Source organism: Carassius auratus, unplaced genomic scaffold, assembly GCF_003368295.1.
Source record: "Carassius auratus strain Wakin unplaced genomic scaffold, ASM336829v1 scaf_tig00002643, whole genome shotgun sequence".
Classification (NCBI taxonomy): domain Eukaryota; kingdom Metazoa; phylum Chordata; class Actinopteri; order Cypriniformes; family Cyprinidae; genus Carassius; species Carassius auratus.
The window spans coordinates 64,151-81,035 of NW_020523469.1; the positions used below are offsets into that span (position 1 = coordinate 64,151).

Genomic DNA, 16,885 nt, shown 5'->3' on the forward strand with positions numbered 1-16,885 from the left:
ACTAATTTACCGCTTATTTGTCTTCCAGCAATCATATAAAGACACAAAGACAGTTAACAGATTAATAGCCTACAGTTTTTCATCAAGTAGCCCAACCTACCCTTATCGTCTCAAGAATGAATATTAGTCACTGTACACTTTTATTTAAAATAGTTTATTATGAAATTCAATTTAATCAGGACACTAGCTACTGACCCATTTTTCGCGCATTTTCCAAAACCTGAAATCAACCTAACTGAGCAGAATAGGAATAAGTAAACTGTACATTTAAAAATTAAATATTAAAAAAGAAATTAAACTAAAAATACGTAAATGTAAAAACATTGCGGTCAATAAATAATGCCACATGTGATGACGTCCATAAATATTAGGGCAATTTATGCTTGATTTATCATTTTACTTGTATGTATGTTTATTGTATTGTTTCAGAGTGAAGGTGAGGACAACAGCAAGGCCATGAAGAGACGGTACGGGATTGGGGGTATTCAGCTGACGGTATGCGGGTAAGACAGACATCTCTGGCTTGCCCCAATTTGCCGCATGTGATTGTCCAATGGATCTCTAGCGCGTGTTCTCCCGTCAAGCCAGCAAGCCTCGCATGGAGCTTCTTAATCCGCTCCCCTGGCGCCTTGTTACCGGTTTGGCAGACAAGTCTCTGAGCGTGCAGTATTATCATTAATTCAACATTCAAAATTTCTCCCTTCCGAATACATCACTCCTTAATTTCCCCTCGCATCTGCACATTTCGATGTGCTACCGGGACCGGGTGTTCGTGGAGGAGGAATATGAGCCAGCCGTGCTCGGTTAACAAATCCCCTTGTTAAAAAAAACTAGATGAAAAACATCGTTTTAATGTGGAAGAAGCTGCATGTGGGTCAATTTGTATGGCTATGAAAGAGTATAAATTATGATAGATTTTTGCGCTATCCAGTCATCCTTGTCTCCTATGTCACATTTTCTTGATAGGGTGTAGCCTACTTAAAATGTATTTGCGTTGATATGATAGCCTATCTCTGTTATCAGTATCTAATTTCTCCAATGATTATTTAAAAGTCCGTGGCCTGACAGTGTATAAATAGACTCCGTCTGCACAACATATAGCTTCTTAACTGGAAAACATCCATAGTTTCGAAACCTTAACTAAAGCAGCTTGCTTTCGAGATGCGCAAGCTGCTTTGAGTAGTTCATGTCATGACTTATTAAATATTGCCAAAGTTCCCAAAGCGGATCCGGATGTTACCAAAAGAAAAGTGGCTTCTTGCTGCCGTCCTATCTGGTTAGTGGCACTTCCTCCCTCTGGTCCAAAGACGCTGAAGATGATTTGCTGATGACTGCTGGCGAGAACGTGAGGAAGGCCTCAGTCCTGGTCGTGGGCGAACACGAGAAGTCTGCGTTGTTGGATCTATGTGAGAGCCCATTTGACTGACTGGCAGCGTGACAGGCAAGGCAGGAGCATGGACTTCCCCCGGGACCAAGCCCATGACCCGGGCTGGGGTACAGGGATGGGTGTCTGAAGGCGCACAGCAGCTCAGGACGCGGGTATGGATGCGAAAGCACCCGAAAACTGTCCAGCGAGCGCAGAGGATTGGAGAATGGACCTCCTGTGGCAGAGGCTGAACCTGCAGTCACACCGCTGAGTGGAGAATAGTAAGGTAGAGGAAGGTGAGACTGAAACGGATAGGGCAGGCTTCCCGTAGCTGCAGCATGGCTCATCATATAGGTGTAAAAGGCGGGGTCGGCAGGATGAGGCCAAGTCATTGCCAGCCTCTGTCTCTTGTCCTTCATGCGACGGTTCTGAAACCAAACCTGTAACCAAAAGTGGCAAAGTAGTCATAAAGTAATATTGCAATGGCTGAGGCCTATATAGCTACATGTAGGCAAAGCCCGTTTCTATTAGCAATAAACCAAGAGAAATGGTCCCATAATTAATCAAATAATAAGAGGTCAGACATATTTTGTAGAATTGTTTTATTGTACTTTTTTTAAATCGATTGATGAGCCTGCTCATATTGATGGTGCAATCTTGGCAGGGTTATTTTTTACACTCATAACTCGTTGGTAATCTACCAGGTCACCTTTATCAAAATAAATAGATTGGGGATGTAGCTTACATACCTTTATTGTTGTTTCCGGTAAATTTAAGGCAGCTGCCAACTCGCACCTACGTGGTCTAGAGACGTAATTCTCCCGGTAAAACTCTTTCTCCAGTCGTGCTATCTGCTCCCTTGTGAATGCTGTTCTGTACCTTCGCATCTGGTCAGAACCATAGTTGAGAGCACCGTGGCCTGAGCTCATCTTGTTGTCCACACCGATTTCTTTACCGTGGGTCGGCGAGCCCATTGCCAGTCCTTACAGAAAATAAACATTACTCATTTTAGGACATACATTGCAAGGTCACCGGATTACCGATATATTAATATAGCGTTCATACTGCATTGCTTGCGATATATATGTAACTATATATATCTATATATATATATATATGCTATATATTAATAGGCCTATTACTGATATTTCGGACAAACAGCCAAAAAAATAAAATAAAAAATAAAATAAAAAATCAGTGTCCAGTGAAGAAAAGCTAACAAAACATGCCGTCTCAATCTCTGAACATATTATGGTTATTTCCAAAAATATAAACTAAATTAATAACCTGCACTGATAATACATTCAACTGAATTTGCACGTCCGAGGGAATTTATTAGAATCATTCCTTTGTTGATTTATGCATTCTTAAAAATAGCCATATTCTTCATTCTTTACTCCAAATAAGGCGTTTAATTCTAAATACGTTTAATTCTAAAAAAAAATAAAACATAAAGGTATGAACAGACAATGGACATTCATAAACATTGTTTTTGTAATAGCAAGCCAGCAGCAATTCTCCCCACAATATATATATTGTATACTCAATCAATTCACTCAGTTTAGAAACAGGGGAAGAAATGGAGAATAAATAAATACAAATAAACAAGAATACAATGAGCTGCAGTTTTTACCTTGTCCGTTCGGGTAATCCATGCTCTCTGGGGTACAACTGACATCTATTTCCTCATATAGGTCTGATTCCGCATCTGAGCTGCTGGCATCTTTGTTAGGGATGTCTGACAGGGTTCTCTCCGGCGCAGATGGCTTGCTAGCAAGTGTCACATCTCCGTACTTTGCGCTACGTTGTCCTATTGTCGCATCCTCCACTAGGATTTGAGAATAAGGCACGGGGCTTAGTCTGTTCTGGTTAATCGGTTTGTCCGGTAGCTTGCGCATGGGGTCTCCAGTAGCCTCAGTCAAATTAGAGCCATTTTTGGCAGACAGTGTGCCAACCTGACTACCCTCGGCGCGCATCAGCATGTCTTTGGCGCTGTCCATAACCGTTAGACGAGAGCAAAGTAGGCTACCTGATCTTCCGGAGCTTGGTAAAACAGTTTGGAGCGGCAAAAGCAGATGAGAAGCTGTGCGATGCGAGCGCCTGGAGTGCTACGCGAACTCTGGGAGGGATCACCATTGCCCTCTCTCTCCTCACGCGCTGTCATTCTTAATAGGGCAGTCGTCATAACAGAGGGCGCAGTGACGCCACACGTCGATTTAGTGTGAATAAACAGACCGGGGAGAGTCTAGCAGAACCTAAAGGTGAATTCAAGCCTATAGCACAAAACATCACCAACAGCTAAATACAAAAGGCATGAAAGATGCACCAACTTAAACTTTGTGTGTGCTTGTCGTTTTACACGTTTAAGTTACAAGATAGTCTCACTTTTTTGATTGTAAGTCAGATAGTCAAGTATTTGACTATATATAGTGCATTTACAGTTTTTTTACGGATATTGGGGCAATTTGATAACCATTTTTGCTTTACTGAACTCAGATGATTTGGTTAGCTAATTAATCTTCTCACATGAGTGAAAAAGTGATTGAGCGCTTTTTTGATGGCTGAAAAAAAAAACAAATGTCCATAACGGACAGTCAAGGGTTTCAGTAATGTGATAGAATGCAGATATGGCCAAACCCTATCTATTATCTCCCTGTCCTGAGCCCTCTTGGATATGGCAGTCTTTCGGAATATATTAGCACATGTTCTTCTCCGATCAACACAGTCAGTGCGCGTTGGAAGACGTCAGACTGAATGGGAATATGAGGGATCAGATGAGGAGGGCTGTCTCTCCGCCAGCAGCGTAATTTGAAGTGTACAAGTTCCATCGTTTCTTCTTCCAGCGCACAGACTCAGTCACGCTCTCTTCCCTTCGCTCTGTCTCCCGCCCTAACTCGATCTTCCAAAGTGGTGTCAAGTAAAGTGCAAAAAGGTCAGGTCCTCATGACCAAGAGTAAGAATAACAGGCTATTTGACATTTAATTAGATTTGTTTGAGCCGCGCCAACAATGCATATATCCTCACCGCCTACTGGCGGGAGGCAGCTGTCCAGATTCATTTTCTGAAATATGTTTCAATCTGAACTGAACTTTCCAGGATTCAAATGATTAGTCTATAATCACATTTATTAAACACTTAATAGAATATTTATTTAATTTATGTCCATATCAAATGAAACACAATTCGATAATTAATAAGGAACAGATAACATTCTGGTCTTCAGATCCTACCATTCATTACAAAGTGAAAATGAGTTGTTTTTATGTATTTATGCTATTCTTCAAACCATTTTCTTTATAAAAACGTACATTTAGTTTATGTATCATTGTCTTGTTTTATTTCATAGTTGATTACATTGAGTTTTATCTTCATGTCTTACATAGTTAAAAGCTTGGTAGCAGACTGAAATGGACAAAGTTCAAAATCCTCTTCTGATTCTTGGTCATTGACAAAACCAACACTTTAATGATAGTAAGAATTATGAGTTTCGGGCTCCAGGAGACGAGTATTGTAACGTATGCAAAGATAATCTAGCGCACTGCTTGCTTTCAGGGAGGAGGCCGCTCCCTCCTCCGCTTTGATGTCGGAGTTCAGGCAGTAAAAATTCACTACAAGCTGTGATGAAGTTCAATGGCGTTAAAGAATATAGCTTTGGGAGGTTTTAACTTGATATTACTTCTCAACCCAAATCGCTTTCATCGTTTTTGGTGGCGTAATAAAGCGCGCTACAACTGTGTGGCTATTCCTTATAACCGCACTTAACAACACCAATGATGCACCACAGAGACAGGAGTAGGATCATAAGCCACTGGGATGTAATTACTTCGACTTCTTTATCTTTATTGCACGCAAACCACACTCTCTCTGAAAATCAAGAGACGTTTTACAAAAATATTCCCTGATGTTTTCATTAAAATACATTATTTCTTGTTTTAATTATGTTAATTAAAATAGTTAATTAAAATGCACCCGTTTTTTTTTTTTCTGCAGCGAGCAAGTGGCCAGAGAGCAAGCAGTCAGTGTAAGACTTGATTAGTGGGGTTAGAACTTATTCGGAATATTGAAGCTTTTCGTTTCAATGGCTTTGTTGAGAACGGTGATTATTATTTTATATGCAGATTAACATCCCCATCTTCTAATTTCTCATCAGTCATCCATGCTCACCCCTGTTTGTTTAGCGTATAGGAAATCCAATAGATTTCAATGTAACTAACTACCATAGTTAGCTAATGATGCTTTGGGGAAACGCACCCCGGAGAGGATGGGACACGCATGTTAGAGAGTGACGTCAGACGTTCTATTTGTGTGGCCTTGTGACACAATCGTCAAAGCTGTCCTCGTGCGCCCTCGCCTGTTGGAAAAAATAAGAACTCTCTCTCTCTCTCTCTCTCTCTCTCTCTCTCTCTCTCTCTCTCTTTCTCTCTCTCTCTCAATGGTCAATTTTGGTGTTCTTTATTGACAAGGAAAAACTGTACATTTGTGTTACTCTGACGAGAACCTGTGAGATATCATAAATGTTAACGAATAAAATATGATTAGTGCATAAAATGTAAAATAAAATGAGAAACAGTGCAGAGTAAACTGCGGCTGCTTTCCTGTAGCTCATATAGGGTTAGAAATAATGATTTAACTAAGAAATATTAATTGCACAAGTAATTAAAGAATAATGTAAATAAGAAATGTTCAATGCACAGGTAATACTAAGTAGATTCTTATAGAAAGACAAACTTAAAAAGAATAATTGCATTGTAATGAGCATGATTAATGGAGACAGACTCATTTATTGTGGCAGACAGACACATAATATTACACATAAGTGCTTGTGTTTCACTATTTTCTCACAACAAAGGTCGTCAGATGTGCAGCATATCAGTTTAAGCATTCACTGTATCCCTGTGTTTTGTAGAATTTGTCAGAAAATGAAGCTTTTTCTGTAATGTTCAGAGTGTGGGCACAACTTGTCCTCCAATCCTCAAGGTAATAAAAGAAAAAAGGTGAACCTAAGCCTATACGTAAAATTGTTAATAAAGCTATTTTATTTTCCTTTACTGCATCAATATGTTTGGGCTCACTATAGCTCACAAACATCGTCCCTGATTCACATTCCTTGTCTTGTATTGTATACATTCCTTTACCGCCAATAAACCTTTTTATGGGCGGTCCTTGCAGGCGTCCTTGTACTTTAAACAATAATGTATTTTTCATTCTCTTTTGCGAATAGTATCTTAGTAAATTTATGTACGTTTACCATTTTACTTTGTAGTGTATGCCAATTTATATTTGTCCCACATGAATAGCAATATTCATGTTTTGTCATTTGCATTCACTTACAGCTACACAAGTGAACAGGATGTACTGTCACCTGTGGGCCTAATCAGTAAGTCATGCATTTTGTGGTGTAGACAAGCATCATGTTGTTGAAGATACAAATGATTTCACTTCCAGTGTCATGACTCCCTGGCCACGATGCATCACCATGCAACATGCGTGTTTGCTTTCTTTGGTTGAGCTGGGTTGATTTATGGAATAATTTCTTTGTATAATGGAATCACTTAAATAAACATGATTGTGGTTTCTTATTGACAAGTCCTTTTCCTTGTCAGGTTTAGTAGGATTAAATAACACAAGATGTTGCAGTTTCCATAATTCGGGTGAGAGTGCAGATCAGAGGGGAATTTTAGGACACGTCGCGCGTTGATTGCACCAAATCCGCCTACAGTGCCAAACTTCCGCTAGAGGTTTAAACGCTGTGCCCAACTTGAACTTGACCATGCTCACTCTAAAAAACATCCTCGGTTAAATACAACCCAAAGCTGGGTGAAATATGGACAAACCCATCTATTGGGTTGTTTTGACCCAGTTTTTAAAGTGTGACACTTGTCGACTCCACTTCAACTCCACTTTCCTATTTTATAAGTTTCAGAGGGCGATTTTGTATGTGGCCAGTGTTAGCAAAAACGTATAGTAATTTAATGCTCTAAGCAGAACTATTGCACAAAAAGTACATTCTGTTAAAAAAAACACCTTACTCGTCTGCAGTGATCCAGTGGCCAACTACAGGACGCTTATCTTACTTAAAAGAGCCGGAAGTCAGAATAGTTGCAGTTTAGCAACCATTTATCATAATATGCTTTTTAATTTGAGAGGCAGCGCAAATTTAAACCAATCTCGGAAATCTCACTTGCCCAGTTATGCGCGTGAAATTCATTTTAATTAATCATTTATTCAATTCATTTTAAGGATTCCACTGTCTTAAATGCAGCTCATAATGTTATGAACTTTGTATTTAACGAATGCTTCGAATTTGTATTTAACTCAGATGTTAAATTTTGTGTTTTATTAATGTATTTGGATAAATAAAAGACGAATAGAATGAGTTTTAAGGAAGTGTCTATTTAAACAGCTGATCAAAAATGAGAGGGAGAGATAGCCTACCTTATTTTCAAGGCCTTCCTTCTTCAAAGGGCTTCATTACTGACAACAGTATTAAAATGTGAGAGTATATATATATATATATATATATATATATATATATATATATATATATATATTTCCCCATCAAAATTCACCTGGATTATTCATTAAGGGTTCTTATTTTCTGCATGCAAATTCTGATCTGAATCTGAATTTCTTCCAATGTCACTGTAGGCGATTTAGAACATTGCACAAATAAATACAGCATATATATTGTGAATTTTAAATCTGTAGTGTTCACTTTATTCATAAATTAGATAAAATATTGCATTTGCTTTTTATGATTTTTGTGCATCAGTACCGTTGATTATTTCGTTTTAGGCATTCATCAATGGACCATAATTTTTACATGCGAGCAATAACTTGTAAAACTAAAGGCAACATCTTTAGATTTTCTTATCGAGGAAAGAAAAATCTGTCAGTGTACCATTATTTAACATTATTTTTGTTGTTTTAACTAAAAACTAATAATTAGTACACTGAAGATGTTTGGTGATTGAGCAATGCCCATTGCACTTTACAATGAAATGCACTTTACGTCTTTGATTCAGTGCATCGTGCATCTTCACCCAAATATTAAATTCAATTTAGGCTCTTATCAATTTGTAAATTTTCCCAGTACAGGTGATGATAAACACATGGCTTCATTATTCTTTGGGGTGGCTAAATGTTGTTTGTGGTTATTGTGATTTCGGAATATTTATTATAAATGATTATTTTAAAATATTAATTGCAGATGATACTGAGTCAAAAAGTTAACATTATTGTTAAAAAAATATAACATTAAAATATTTTAGTTTTCAACTAATCACCCTTTCGATGTTGTTGTCGAATACAAGACATACGTTGTTGGCTAAACAAGAAAAATCCTAAAACATGAGGGTACATTTCATTGTGATATAAGAAATGTGTTATTACTCTCCTATATTCTCAGTGTCTATCACACATTTATCTCATATTATGGTTATCCAAAATATAGTGTCCATAAACCATAACACAATTATACGCAATGCGCACCACACAGTATTAAGTTAGTTTTCAAAAATTCTTGTTAAACCCCAATTTCAGTTCACACGTATAGATTATTCGTTTTTAAAGATAATAATTTAACCCGTACTGTGTGGAACAACAACAAAAAACATTTTATTTTGGAAATTTAATTGGTAGTGAATGGCTATTCTTGCAGGCTCTTTTGAAAAAGACAATAGATGCGTTCACTTTAAATTTTGTCATCATTGCATTGCCATCACATTTTATTAATGCGAATTAATTGGCAGTGTGGAATAATCAGAAAATAAATGTACATAAAACAATTAAATTATGTCAATTTTGTCATTCATAATTTGATTGCACACCTTAGACTATTGTGTACAGGCTTATTTCTTATATCGTCTTCGAAAAAGCACATAGAAAGCGTTTCACATGCACGGAATTGTGTAGCCAGCAAACAGCTCATGTCCGAGGTAAAAAGTAGCTTTACACATCACAAAAGTAATTATATACATATATATTACAAAACTACTCGTGGCAGCGTTTTGCTTCGAATTCACAGTGTTGTAATCAGCATTATTTAAATATATTGAATTGCATTTAACAACATTAATTCATAGTGTTATTGTTATTATTGTTGGGGGAAAAAATCACAATTTCCATGCAACATAAGAACCAAAAAGAGAATGTGTTGATTTTTTTATTTCTGCATTTGATCAGTCAGAAAACATGGCGCTCATACAAAACAATAGGCTACCATTTAGTTTTCAACATTCGTACCTAAAAACATGGTTTCCTTAAAAAAAAAACAAAAAAAAACAGATGCATTCTAATCCATGTTCAAATGGTTAAAATACAAAATCGAAAGTAAAGAGAGTTAAATTGTATAATCATTCTTTACAGATTCACTTACATCGATGATACCAAGTGGCAGGCCATGTAAAGGCTTCTGTGACGTATCTTATTCACCAAAGATTTTTCACCATTCAACTCTTCTCTTCTGTAAGCTTTTAGGCTGGCTATCAAAGTCTGAATAGGCCAACAGGCATAGTGTCGCGGCCAGGCGGCAACTTTCAACTTGACCTTGGCCTGCAGACGCGTTGGCCCCGCACGTAAAATGCCCAGTTTTATAGAGGGGTGTTCTCTGTCTCCACATCTTGTAAACAAAACGGAAACCGTCGCAGCAGGACTTCATGACACCTTCTCAAATTGGACCTTTTTCTTCAACTGCCATCAGTTGCAACCAATTTTCTAAGTATCCTGAAAATAACCTGTCGATATCGTTGTTAACCGTTAAACCGTTGCTTTAGCACACTTGTATTGCATCATGCAATTCTTACAGTTGTGTTGAATGAATACAATAATGTTTAAGGATGTTTAGAAATTAGTCAAACATTTCGAGAGTAACTTTTTTTTTGACAATGAACTTGCTAACACCTTTATTAAGCAGTTAACATGAGGCACAATGTGTGTGTAGCCTATTATTATTATTATTATTATTATTATCATTTTGATGTGTCGGTTGAAGTAATCTTTAAGTTGATTGAAGGGCCACCAAGGACTGCACAATAGCAGCAAAAAATAAAGGGAATGATATTCAATTAAAATTACGCAATGTTCGTTCAGTGTTTACCCCGGCGCCCAAGGCTGTTTTAAATAACAAAACACTCATGCAACATTGGTTTTATAAATAAATGTAATAAAGTGGATATAGAGATTACATTTCATGAAGGACCACAGCTGGAGGACATTCGCCATTTCCCGTTTATATACTTACGCATCCCCTTCACCTTTTAGGGCATCTTGAAATAGATGAAATCCTTTGACATAGGTTGGACATATTGTCCTCTAACATCACTGCATTTGTGCTCGGTTTAATTGTTAGCACTTGAGCTGATTATCGTCCTCGTTTACATATCACATGACAAGTTTTGAGCCAATCCAGGCGTGATTCTGGTTATGCACAGGGTGCGTCAGAGTAGTTTGGCTCTCGAGGAATCGACTATCTTCTCTTTTTCAGTCTCGGGGCTTCTCAAAAAAGAGCCATACGTCTCAATGTCCGACGGGCTATGACAACGTCACTGCTTCTCCGCCCGCGTTGGATTGACCCGGTCATGTTTCTCTATGATAACGGTGGCGGCTTGGACGACACCGGCAAGAATATGGAAGGGTTCACGGGAGGTAACTTCTCGCCAAGCCCGTGCAGGAATTTGATGGCTCACCCTGCCTCTCTTGCTCCCAGCGCTGCTTATCCGTCAAGCGACGTGGTAGCCGCTGGAGCGGGTGAGACTGGGAAGCAATGCAGCCCCTGTGCAGCCGTCCAGGGTTCAGCCAGCGCTTCAATTTCCTACGGATATTTCGGTGGCGGCGGATACTATCCTGGCCGAATGTCCAATCACCATGGGGGCGGTGGAGGTCTGAAGACATGCACCCAGTCCCCCGCCTCTGCCTCACCTTACGGGGAAAAATACATAGATACGTCTTCTTCCACCGGCGAAGATTACACGTCCTCGCGCGCCAAAGAGTTTGCCTTCTACTCGAGCTACGCCTCGAGTCCGTATCAGCCAGTTCCCAGCTATCTGGACGTGCCCGTAGTCCAGGCTATGAGCGGGCCTGAGCCCCGGCATGAGTCCTTATTACCAATGGAGAGTTACCAACCGTGGGCTATCACAGCCGGTGGCTGGAACGGGCAGGTCTACTGCACCAAAGAGCAGCCACAGACGGGAAACGTCTGGAAATCGACATTACCAGGTAAGGCTTATGTCAGAATATGTAACAAACAAAATAAAAGCCATAGTATTAATGCATTTCTTCTAGCTGTCAAAACAATATGATCATGTTGCGTGTATAACAAAACATCCTTAAACAAATTTGGATATTTTTATTCTAATTTGTATCTTCAGATGCAGGGTCTCACGGAGGGGCAGACGGTAGCTCTTTTCGCCGCGGGAGGAAGAAACGTGTTCCATACACCAAAGTGCAGCTGAAGGAGCTTGAAAGGGAGTATAACGCAAACAAGTTTATCACCAAGGACAAACGCAGGCGGATATCTGCTCAGACCAACCTGTCTGAACGACAGGTTACTATCTGGTTCCAGAACCGACGGGTCAAGGAGAAAAGGGTCGTCAACAAATTAAAAAGCAACAGTTAGCTTTCCTCTGTGTAAATGCATTTGAACAATTTTAAACAGCGATGGCCCACACGCACTCAAGGCTATGTAATTATAGACGTTTAACGAAGATTTGTTTTCCTTGGACTACCGCTTTGAAGTGACCACTTTGGATCGGACATGGTTGATGGTGACGCGGTGAGTCATTTCTGGGCTACACACGGTGTATGGCCATATTCCCAACTCAGGACAAAGACGGTCAAAAGATAAGTTTGATTGTTGGGATTATTTTCTGCTCACCAAAATATCTAGTGGAGAGAAATACATTGGATATTGATACTGTAACTCTTTACAGTGTGGTACGACTTTTCTTTCATCGCATCCAGTGTCGATTAAAATTGAAATTATGCTTTACTTGGAGTCTCAAGTTCATGAAATTTCGTCTAATGCTGGCGTATATCAGGAATGGAGCCTGTATTTTATTAAGGCCATGTACAATCCGTGGTTATATTTGTGCCAAATAATGTACAATATAGACTTACTGTGTGTTTGTGTTAAAGAGTAGCCTACCTTAATTGTGTTTTGTCGTTGTGTTGAGCAAAATGCGTCCTAATAAACTATTCATAAGAAAAATATGGTGACGTAATTTATATTTTGTATTCAAACATCAAACCACGCGATAATATTAACCATTAAAATGGCAGAAATACAAAACTTGAACGTGAATTGGATTTAACACGTTGACTAGCTCTTTGCAGGAGTTGGTACAAGCAAGTAGCCCAGCCTGATAAACCTTTTGGATGGTGTCCACAACTTTATGGACTGTAAAAGGTGCATGTAAAAGGTGTATGAATATACTTTTTTAAAAAATTTTGTCCATAGACTGAAACGAGAATTGATGCATTTGGAATTTCGCTCGAGTGCCTGCGAAAACTAGGTGACTGCGTACCTCAGCCGTATTATAGAGCAATTGCGCCATCTTCTGATGTGCATTTGTAAGTGAAGCGGCTGGCTTTGGTCATGTTGTTAATTAAATCGAATAAAGCTTGAAAATAAATAATTGGACATATTAAATCCCACACAATAATCTGTTACGTATCAGTGTATATCTCATTCCCTTTCGTTTGCCTGTATTAAAATGTATTTTCCACAGATCGTATGTGTATTGATAATATAGGCTAATATAAAAACATGAAAGCAAAAATGAACTCAATAAAAATCTATACAGAAAATAACCGAACACAAGAACAATATTGTTTTTTTTAAACTATGTTATTAACAATAATGTTTTTGTTTTTACTATTTTGTTGTTGCGTCAACTTGGATCTGTTTAAATTGCTTGTCGATTATGACAATTAAGTGCTAGGTTCGTGAACAATTACATATTTTATTTTACATATAAAAAATTAAGTTGACGATTGTATTAATTAAACAAGAAATAAGGACTCAGATAAAAGTTCATTTAAGCCTCTTTCGTTTAACGAGATCCTACTGCAAAAAAAAAAAAAAACTTCGCACAGCGCCATGTTTTACTCGAGCTTGGTGACTTATGACATAGTAGACAAAACGTGTGTGATTTAATTGACTTTAAGTAATCCTAGTTGTCGAGTTTTGTCATTGTTTATAGTCGTGCCATGGGTAATTTCAGCGTGTTACACTATTTGTAGTTTTGTTTGGCATAGGAGAAGCCACATTTACATGATCAGACATGTGTGTAATCTTGTATTTCTTTTGTATTTCTTTATTTTAGCTATCCTTAGCCAGAAGCTGTGGTTTGCCACAAATTAAATGTTATGATAAACAAAATTTAACAGGGATGTTTTTTTTTATCAATATGGAAATACAACGGTAACTCTAAGTTCTGCTGACTGCTCAAACTAAGCTTTATCACGGACACAATCAGCTATATCTATTGACTAATTATAAAATATTTAAATCGTTACAGTTATTTTTTCCCCCTTGTGAATTATTATCATGTAGGCATTTTACAACCTCCATGGTCTGTTAATATAATTGCTTGTACGACTGTCACATATCTAATTTGTATTTGTAGAAGAGTTGTTTATTATTGTTATTCCAAACAAATACATTTAGAAGGCTTTCTGGTTCTTTTTGTATCTCCACACCTATAATCATTTTCATATTAGATCTTAACATCTCGGATTATTCAAATCAAAATAATACAAAGACTTGACAATGGTAATGTGTTTAGGCATTCCACATCACCTTACAGTTTTCTGCGTCGGCTTGTGTGTAAGGTCTATTGTGTTGACGTAATGTCTCAAGCGCGCTCACGTTGTCTAGATAGAGCACTTTAACAATTCAGGAGTCCTTTGCTCATTGGTAAATCTGGTTTCTGGCACCATCTAAAGAACAAAAATGGAACTGCATGTGCATCTCTTCCCCGGGGGAAATTAATTTCTCTTCGCATTTCGTTTTGCTTTGCTATCTAGATTTTGATGTTGTCGGTTAGCTTACGACCAGTCCGAATTCGACTATATTGTAGGTTACAAAGGACCTTTCACAACTAGAAGCACTGATTTGTTTAAATTATTTTTTATGATTTTTCTTTTTTTTATGTGATTTGATACAGAAGTACAGTTTTAAAATTTGACATGTTGTCTGTATTGACAGAAGAAGAAAAAAAACTGCAAATAAAATTAGGCTAAATATTCAGTAATTCAAATAAATATATATATACAAACATGTATATACATTTGGGGATAATTTAAACAGACAATTGACGAAAGACGCTTCAATAAAAAAAAAATGCTTTTCGTCCAGCTTTTTTCATCTGAATGTTCCATGAGAGAATGTCTGAATGTGCTGTGAGACAGATTCGGGTTTTCTGAATGGCGCGGGTTTTCTCTCAGGTTTCATTCTGTGCGCCATTAGAAGGGGTTAAAGCTGGGGGTGGTCGTCTAGACAATGAAAGCCAAGGCCACAGACAACATCTCAAGCGTATATCTGGTTTGGCCATTTTATATGGAAAAATAAACAAATAAATAAATTGGATAATCGTTTCTTGACATTTTCTAAACCATGCGTTTGCTGTAGAAATGCAGCTTTTTAGCCCTGATGAAGGCCTGTTCGTCAAATGCGTTAGCACAATAAATGTCCATTTGTATTCCTTGATTTTTCTGCTTTCCACAGTTATTGGTAATGTTGTGTTTAATAAGTATTTTTGCTTTTATTCACCATGTTGGCTTTGTGAAGTTGTATTAGAATAACCTCACAAAACCTAAAAATTAATTAGATATGCATCGTCTTTGTCAAATACAGATATGCATTTGTGTGCTCATTTATCACTTGTGCTCCTCCAAAACACTTCTAATTGTGTAAGATAAATGCAAAGAAATCTGTAGGTAACAACCCTGTTTAATCAGTATAAATCTCAAATTCAAACAGAAAAAATGACCTAAAATGTAATTCATTTTGTAAAACATTTAATTGATTTTGTTTTAGTCAAAAAAGAACGTAGCTAAATAACCTAAATACGTTTGGCTATGCTTATAACTCTTTTAGTTTATATTATCTTAAACTCGAAAAACACCACTTAAAAACACACTCTTAAAATATCATGATGTTGTTATCAAATAGTTGTTTTTGCTTTAAATTTTGTAAACCAATAGTTTTAGCATTGAAATATTTTAGTCACGAATTTATTGCATTCTCAGTCAATCCCTAAATTGCCATGTACTTTCAAAATAAGTTTCTTAGACAATACATTTGGTAAAAGTAAAAATAAATAAAAGACTTCCAATAAGACAGTAATTTTAAAAATTAAGCCTCAACTTCAAAAGATAACAGCAGTCCAGCAAACAATGTTACTACGTGAAATAAAGTCCGATGTTTTTTTGTTTGTTTGTTTTTTTTGGGGGGGGGGGCAGCACACGTGGTCAATTGGTGTGGTATTTCTTCTTCTTTTTTTCTTTCTTGTTCTGTCCTCATCGGGCTTAACAAAGAAAACAGCTAAATTATTGGCGCCAACAAACATATTTATTTTATTATCATTGTTGTTGTTAATTACTCTGTATATTACACTGTTGTTTTTAATCATCGTATTAAAAAAATGAAAGTGTAGGCCTCTTGTAATAGAAATTGTCGTCATAGCTGCACGTATTTCAACAAATTTAATATCATTTGTAATCTAACTTGTGACTGAAATGGTTGTCGATTAATTTCCAAACATGTCCAAACATGTTTAATAAAGTACAGGGTTCCAAACAAATAGCTTTAACTGTTCTGCATGAGCAAAAAATGTGTGACAGGCTTGATCCTGCGATCTTTGGCAGAGATTCTGATGGGCTTTCTTTAATACAACAGACATAGTTTAGTCGTATACCTAAAGTCATATTCACGTGGTGAATGGACATAGTTTCACATACAGTTTGACTTTCAAAACATGATTTTTGAACAAATAAAATATTATCTAGCTTCACACTAGTTATTCTTCTGCTATATTTACGGTTATTTAAAAACGGCATGTTGCTGTGAATGATATATTTATTTAGGCTACTATGGATATATAATATGTTGATGGGAGGTTTCTTTTTTATGCCAAGTGCCTGTTTTCCACTTGTCGCGTTAAATTGCTCTCTTTCATTCCTTTGTAAAGTTCCCTGATGTGAAAGCGAAGTTTGTGAAACTTCATCCGGGACATAGAGTGGCTTGCGTGGCGTTTGTTGTTTGTTCACTTTTTCAGACCTGCGCGGTGGGCGGTAGCCCCTTCCCCTCCCCCTCCCCGAACTTGAAGTCGACCGCACAGACTAGTCTCATTGGAGAAGGATTCAGGGACTCTGATTAAAGAGCAGGTCATATGGTGCTTTAAAGTGTCCTAATAATGTGTTGGAGTCGCTTAAAATAGTTTTAAATGCATCTAATATCATTGTCATTTTCTCGGAACATACATTTAATATTAGAATATTTCTTCTGTGCTTAAGGTC

The 16,885-nt window shown here is 37.5% G+C and overlaps 2 protein-coding genes across 2 annotated transcripts; one reads left to right on the plus strand and one right to left on the minus strand.

Moving 5' to 3' along the window:
- Nucleotides 1-862: 862 nt before the first annotated feature.
- Nucleotides 863-3,426, minus strand: LOC113069987 (homeobox protein XHOX-3-like). The gene is made up of 3 exons (XM_026243131.1): nucleotides 3,000-3,426; nucleotides 2,116-2,348; nucleotides 863-1,806 (listed from the first exon to the last, which is right to left on the minus strand). Exons 1-3 carry the CDS (start codon nucleotides 3,364-3,366, stop codon nucleotides 1,270-1,272), a joined length of 1,137 nt encoding a protein of 378 aa, XP_026098916.1. The 5' UTR covers nucleotides 3,367-3,426; the 3' UTR covers nucleotides 863-1,269.
- A 7,403-nt stretch (nucleotides 3,427-10,829) lies between these two features.
- On the plus strand, nucleotides 10,830-12,782 carry LOC113069988 (homeobox protein Hox-A13a-like). The gene is made up of 2 exons (XM_026243132.1): nucleotides 10,830-11,581; nucleotides 11,734-12,782. Exons 1-2 carry the CDS (start codon nucleotides 10,900-10,902, stop codon nucleotides 11,979-11,981), a joined length of 930 nt encoding a protein of 309 aa, XP_026098917.1. The 5' UTR covers nucleotides 10,830-10,899; the 3' UTR covers nucleotides 11,982-12,782.
- Nucleotides 12,783-16,885: the final 4,103 nt, after the last annotated feature.